Source organism: Lepidothrix coronata, unplaced genomic scaffold (genome assembly GCF_001604755.1).
Source record: "Lepidothrix coronata isolate B3197 unplaced genomic scaffold, Lepidothrix_coronata-1.0 Scaffold101, whole genome shotgun sequence".
NCBI classification, from domain to species: domain Eukaryota; kingdom Metazoa; phylum Chordata; class Aves; order Passeriformes; family Pipridae; genus Lepidothrix; species Lepidothrix coronata.
Genome location: NW_016690281.1, coordinates 548,577 through 555,111, shown reverse-complemented (window position 1 = coordinate 555,111; position 6,535 = coordinate 548,577). Strand labels below are relative to the sequence as shown.

Below are 6,535 nucleotides of genomic sequence, written 5' to 3'. Positions count from 1 at the left end.
AGCGCTGCGCGCGCTGCGCGGGGCGGCGGGAGCGGGGTCTGGGCCCAGGTCTGGGCCCGAACGGGGGCCGCGAGTGCGGTTCGGGCCCAGCCCCACAGGTAACCGGTGCCTCCCCAGCCCCGCTCCTGCCCACCCTCCCTCAGGGCTCCGCTGCGGCGGGGGCGGCGCTTTGGGTTCGAAAACGTGAATTCGGACGCTCGAGGGGCGTGTGCGGGGAAGGCACTTGCTGGCTCCATGGGGAGCTGCCGGGCTCGCCCTGTCGGCACCTCCCTGTGCCCTCCGGGCTGTGCGGGGTCTCTGCTGGCAGTCGTGTTCCCTGGGACGTGCCGGCCCACAAGGGGTTTCCAGGTCACTTCAGCGAGTTCGTTCCTGGAAGGAGTTACCCAAAAGTCCTTTCCATAGCTAGGGCCCCCGGAGCTGCGTCTGTGCGGTGCAGCTCTGGCCCCGGTAACCTTGGGGACCACTGCCATCGCAGTCAGCATCCATCGCCCTTCCAGCTCGCGTTTAGAACTCTACCCTGGGCCACCTTTGTGACCAGCTCCTCTGATTTCCCCGCGATTACAGGTTTTCTGCATTTGGGTGGCCTTCGGACTGCTTTGTACAATTATATCTTTGCCAAAAAACACCAAGGGACCTTTATTTTGAGAGTGGAGGATACAGATCAGAATCGGGTGGTGCCCGGAGCTGCAGAAGGAATAGAAGATATGTTGGACTGGGCAGGTATTTAGAAACGTCTTTCATTTTTCACTTACTGAACGCTTCTCTTTTAGAGATGAACAGCACTCACACTGAGGGCGGGTGTGACTCTGCCTTTGTGGGGACTGTTGTGATGGCCCAGCTGTTCAGTCCTGCTGTGCTGCTGTTCCAGGTATCCCCCCTGACGAGAGCCCGTGCCGAGGTGGCCCCCGCGGTCCGTACGTGCAGTCGCTGCGGCTGGAGCTGTACCGAGGTGCCAGCGCGGCGCTGCTGGAGAGCGGGGCTGCCTATCGCTGCTTCTGCTCCCCCCAGCGCCTGGAGCTGCTCCGCAGGGAGGCCCTGCGCTGCCAGCACACCCCGCGGTACGAGCCCCTGCCCCCGAGCCCCTGCCCCCGGGCACCCTGCGGGCTGCACACTGCCCAAATTACAGTCGTTTAGCAATGGGGTTGTGTGTCACTGCCCGTGGAGAGACAAACCTGCGTCACCTTCAGAGGCTTTGGGGAGTGCCCTCCCGAGATGAGGTGTTTGACTGGACACGTGCTGGGCAGGTTACAGCTGAAATTCAAGGATCGGTGTAGGTTTTTGGGAGTGTAAAAGTGACTGATGGGGTTGGCCTGTTCTGAACTGAGACTGTTGTTCTCATCTCCCAAAGATATGATAACCGCTGTCGGCACCTGACGCCTGCGGAAGTGGCCCAGAAGCTGTCACAGGGCCTCGACTACGTTGTCCGCTTCCGGCTGGAGAAGGGCGTGGAACCCTTCCAGGACCTGGTCTATGGCTGGAACAAGCACGAGGTGGCTGAGGTGGAAGGCGACCCCGTGATTCTCAAAGGGGACGGGTTCCCCACATACCACCTGGCAAACGTGGTGGATGACCACTACATGGGCATCACCCACGTGCTGCGCGGGACCGAGTGGCTGACCTCGACCTCCAAGCACCTGCTTCTCTACAAAGCCTTTGGCTGGGAGCCCCCTCAGTTTGGGCACCTCCCGCTGCTGCTGAACAAGGACGGTGGGAAGTTGTCCAAGAGGCAAGGGGACATCTTCCTGGAGCGCTTTGTTCGGGATGGCTTCCTGCCAGAGGCACTGCTGGACATCGTCACCAACTGCGGCTCGGGATTCACAGGTAACACCACAGGCTCCTGCTTGCCAGGTCACTTGGTGCTGACTTTGGCAATGGGTTGGGTTTATTTTAATAGCTAAGAACTTTGTCAGTGTTTGAAAGGGTGAGGAAAAGGGTGCCAGTGACTAGTCAGCACTGAAATGCCACCAGGGCTTTTGCGGAGCTCCTGTGAAAGGAGCTGGAATGGTGGAAACCTCTCTGCCTCTGTGCAGCCTTTTAAATTGAGTCTGGTGCCTAATGGGTTCCCACCTGGGACAACCCTTACCTCGAGGTGGAAAAACTGTCTGTTGAACTCTTGGGAAAACTTGTATGCCGTGGGTAATAATTGCAGTGCTGTCTAACATCTGCCTCACTTCTTGTTTAACCTGACAGGTCAGTCTCCTTTTGTGGCTCTTGCTGTGTGGGGATCACAAATTAACTCATGTTTTGGGAGCTCTGCTTGGGATTGAAATCTTCCTTGGGCAATGAAATCTTCTGGCTGAGTGTTCCTTCTCTTTGTCTGACTGAGGAGGGCGGTGGAGCCAAGAGGAATGTCCCATTTCCCAGTGCCTCACCAGCAGCTGGCAGAGCCTGCTCCTGGGGAGGGGACAGCGTTCCGTGTGTGCCTGCTGCCAGCTCCCTCCTGCCTGCCAAGGGTGTCCCTGCTGCTGCTGGCACTGCACAAGTGGCTGTCCTGTGTCACCTTTCCTGGGTGATGCTGCTGCCCCAGCCTGAGGCCTGTGGTGAGAAGGAGTGGGAGAGGGGACGTGTGTGATTCCCTTTGGGTTCTGTTGCAGAGAAGCAGATGGGGAGGACTTTGGAAGAGCTGATCTCACAGTTTGAAATAGGCAGAATTACCACCCATTCTGCCCTCCTGGATCTTGAAATGCTCCCAGAATTCAACAGGTAAAAAATCAGTGGTAGCTTTTAAATGTAGTGAACAGCACATCAGTGAGAATTTATTCCTAGCACTTAGCTGTGGCTGGAGGTTTTGTTTGTGGGATCAAGCATGGTCTTGATGCAGCAGCTTTTGGGCTGTGCTACAGGGAAGTATAAGTTTGTCCTCACACCATTTCTTCCTCCTCTTGGGTCCTGTGCTTGGACACTGGTGTAGGGAACACTGTGAAAGGCTAGGGAGAAGGGTGGGTGTAGCTGGGAGAATGCAAAATCTTTAGTTTCAAAATAACATCTAAAAGGAGATAACACTTCCAGAAGGTTCTTCTGCAAGTACACTCGTGCTGCTGGGACATTGTGCTGCTAAGTGGCCTCATCTTCAGTTCACTGTGGGGCGCCAGAGCTAAATGTTTCATTGTAGAAATCAATGTGGTTTAATGTTGTTTTTCTAACGGTTCCACAGTTTTAACTGGTAAATGTGGTTGGGGTGACTAGATCAAATCTAACCCAAAGCAGTCCAAAAGCAGGTTTCTTCTCTGTTGCAGGATTCACCTCACCCGTCACATCGAGAATGAAGGGCTGCGCCAGAGGCTCGTTAGGGAGCTGCAGGAGCTGGTGAAGCACATCTATGGGGATCAGCAAGTGGATCCAGAGGTTCTGGAAAAGGAATACGTGGAGCGAGTCCTTCTGCTGAGAAAAGTATGAGCAGTGATAGCACTGTGTCACCATTCTGGAGCTGAGGTGGTGTGGGATTCCTGGATGGAGCTCTGCTGTGGCACAGCCTGCACACAGCTGTGTCATGGCCTGCTCCAGTGCTCGTGTGCCAGCTGGCTGCCAAAATACTCTGATACAGGCAGCTGGCCTGTGGGAATGGGCCTGGTGAACGTCCTGATGGTCTTTGCAGAGTCATAAGCTCATCCATACCTTGCTGAGCCAGCAGAGAGCTCCCTCATGGAGAGACAACATGTCCCTGCTGTGAGAGGGATCATGGAACTGAGGGTGCTTTTGAAGACCTCTGTGCTTCCTACTGAGAGCAGAACTGTGGGTAGTGCTGGATCAGGTCAGCTGTGGCTTTGTCTAGATAAGCTGACAGTCTCCAAGCTGCTCTTCTCCTGTAGCCCAGGGAGCAGCTGGCTTGGGGCAGGAAGGTCCAGCCCCCAGATCCCTCATGCCAGCTCACCTCTCCCCTTTGCTGACTGGGCAGCGTAAGGTGTTCTGCTTTGCTGCTGCCCTGTGCCTTGGAGGCAGAGTCTAAGCAGCCTCTGCTGAGGCAGATGAAGCTGCTGGTGAAACCAGTGTGGTCTGTGTGCTGGGAGCTCAGTGAAGGGGTTGAGTGCTGGCCAGGGAAGGGTGAGCCCAGCTGTTCCCAGTCTGCCCCTGGGATGCTGCTGTAGTATCTGGGAGATTCCTTGTGAAGCTTGAAGCCCTCTTTGTAGGGGCAGGACCTGACTGTCCCAGCGTGATGGTTGTGTGGTGGCAGTGGGACGGTGACTCGTGGCTTCCCACTGCCTGGTGAAGGGGCAGATGAACATAATCAGCCACTTCTCCAGCCAGCTCTGAGTCAGCCACACATGGCTCAGGACCTTGGGGACAACCACAGCCCTCTGAGCTGCCTCTGTGTCCCTGCTCTGAGGGGCTCTGGGGCTGGAAAACTCAGCTGCCTAAATGTCAGCCGGTGACATTTCTGCCGAGCAGCACGAGGTACAGGGCACTGATATGGGGGGGGTCTCCAGCTTGGTGTGAAGCCCAGGCTGGATAGGTTTGCTTTCCCCACAGTGTAACCCTCTGCCTTGACAGATTTGCTTTCTTTCCCCAGGGTCACATCAACCTCCTGAAGAATCTGGTGTCGAGTGATTACTCTTACCTGTGGGTCAGGCCTTCGGTGTCCCGACAGCAGCTGCAAATGATTTCTGCAGAAGTAGATGAAATAGGAAAACTAGTCTTAGGGTAAGTATGCTGCTGCCTCAGCTCCTCGACTCTGAAAATTGTATTATTAAAAAGCAGTCAGAATTCTGCTTTTTCTGTGGTTTTCCAGGTCCTTGGCATAATTTTGTGATTTAAACTTCCTCTTTTGAATGAGCTCTGCTTCTGGTGAGCAGAGAGCGCACCCTGGCACAGGGATGGTGTGAAGGGTAGGAATCCTGTGGTTTTCTTGTCCTCAGACTGTAAGGACACCTTCTTTCCTCAAGGCTCGTGACAAGGCAGGCAGCTGCCTTGACCGTGGAGGAGTTGAACAAAGACCTGAGAAACCTCCAGAAGCAAACCAGAGAGACCAAGTACAGCAGCATGATGCAGCTCCTCCGCTTGGCACTCAGTGGGCAGCAGGTACAAACAAGAGGTCTGAGAATGGGACCTTTTCCCTTTTTCCCCCCTTTCCTTTTTTGCCCCTGTTTTCTTCCCTCCCCTTTTCTTCCCCCCTCTTTTCTTTTTTCCTCCATTTCCTTTTTTTCCCCCATTTTCTTTTTTTCCCGTCTTTCTTTTTTCTCCCTTTCCTTACCCCTTTTTCCTCTTTCCCTTCCTTTCCCCTGTTTCCTCTTCCCTTTTCTCTCCCATTCCCTTTCCCCTTTTCCCAGCTCTCTTCTCCCTGGTACCAAGATGCTGGTACTGGGACACCTCACAGAGCCCACATCAGTTCCATGTGGAGCACACGTGCCAGTACCCAGCTGCTCTGGCCATAAGAGCTGTTCTGCACGTTTGGGAGCAGCAGCAGTGTCACAGCGTGAATATGCTGGTTATGAATCTAAAGTCAGAAAATCATCTGGAGCAGCCATAGGGAGCATTGGCACCGTTGTAGGTTTGGGGCAGAACTGGGATTTTATGTGCAATCTGCTTTCACAGAGCTCAAACCCAAGTTTTATGAAAGTTCTCCAAAGCCTAATCCTGGCTCAGCTCTGGCATTAATCCTTCAGGTCCATCTGACCAGGGCTGGCACTTGCCTTCAGGAGGAGAAACCCCAAAGCCTTGTTTGAGCCGCTCATGAACCCCCCTCCTTGCTCTGACAGCGACCCGAGAGCGAGTCGCTCCGTGGGTTCCGTCGGGATGACACAGAACCATGTGCTGGGAAGTGCCAGTTCCACGTGGGCAGTGACTCCTTCTGTGTTCGCAGCACGGGCCGAGCGTTGCCGAGATGATGGTGACTTTGGGAGCCAAGGAAGTGAGTGGCCGGATCCACAGAGCACTGTCCAGCTGACGGGACTGCGGTGACACTGCCAGGCCGCTCTCGGATGGCACAGGAGCACGTGCCATTGTCCTCCACCTGTGGTTTTGATCTCAGCACGATTATCTCTGATCAGATGAGCTGGGCTTTAGATCAGGCAGGTGTCCATGCTGTTTCCAGGTCTGTTTGTACCTGCACTAAGCACAAAGCACTTTGTCTGGAAGAGAAACCAAATCCAAATTCAGCTGCGTCACCTTGTGCATGGAGCCTGGTTTGTACAGGGAGCCTGGTTTCCAGGGTGGGAGAAAAAGACGTTTATCAGCATTTAAATTCAGACCACGTGGACAGGAAGTAACTGCTGATAGCAGCAGATGAGTCTCTTTTTGGAGATAGCTTCACAATCAGGGTACCTACAGCTACAACAACACAGGTCCCCAGTAAATGCTGTGTGGGGAAGGTATTTTTATATATAGAAATATATATATATTTGAGCTTCTGCCGCCTTAGCTTCCATGGCGTCCTGCCAAGCTAAGTGAGCTGCTTGGAGAAGGGAACTCTCCTCCCTGTGTACTGTGTCATATGCATGGTTCTGCTAAAAATATCCCCGATCCAGAGATTGGAATGTCTTTTCCTCTTTTGTCTGATGCCCTTTTAATTATTAAATTAATGTGGTAACTTTTCGTTCCG

At 54.0% G+C, this 6,535-nt stretch overlaps 1 protein-coding gene across 1 annotated transcript; it reads left to right on the top strand.

The window, feature by feature from the left end:
- The first annotated feature begins 24 nt into the window (after positions 1-24).
- EARS2 (glutamyl-tRNA synthetase 2, mitochondrial) lies at positions 25-6,523 on the top strand. Its single transcript, XM_017823296.1, has 9 exons — positions 25-98; positions 565-720; positions 869-1,058; positions 1,349-1,821; positions 2,595-2,703; positions 3,237-3,390; positions 4,508-4,638; positions 4,881-5,016; positions 5,798-6,523. Exons 2-9 carry the CDS (start codon positions 705-707, stop codon positions 5,879-5,881), a joined length of 1,293 nt encoding a protein of 430 aa, XP_017678785.1. The 5' UTR covers positions 25-98; positions 565-704; the 3' UTR covers positions 5,882-6,523.
- The last annotated feature ends 12 nt before the right edge of the window (positions 6,524-6,535 follow it).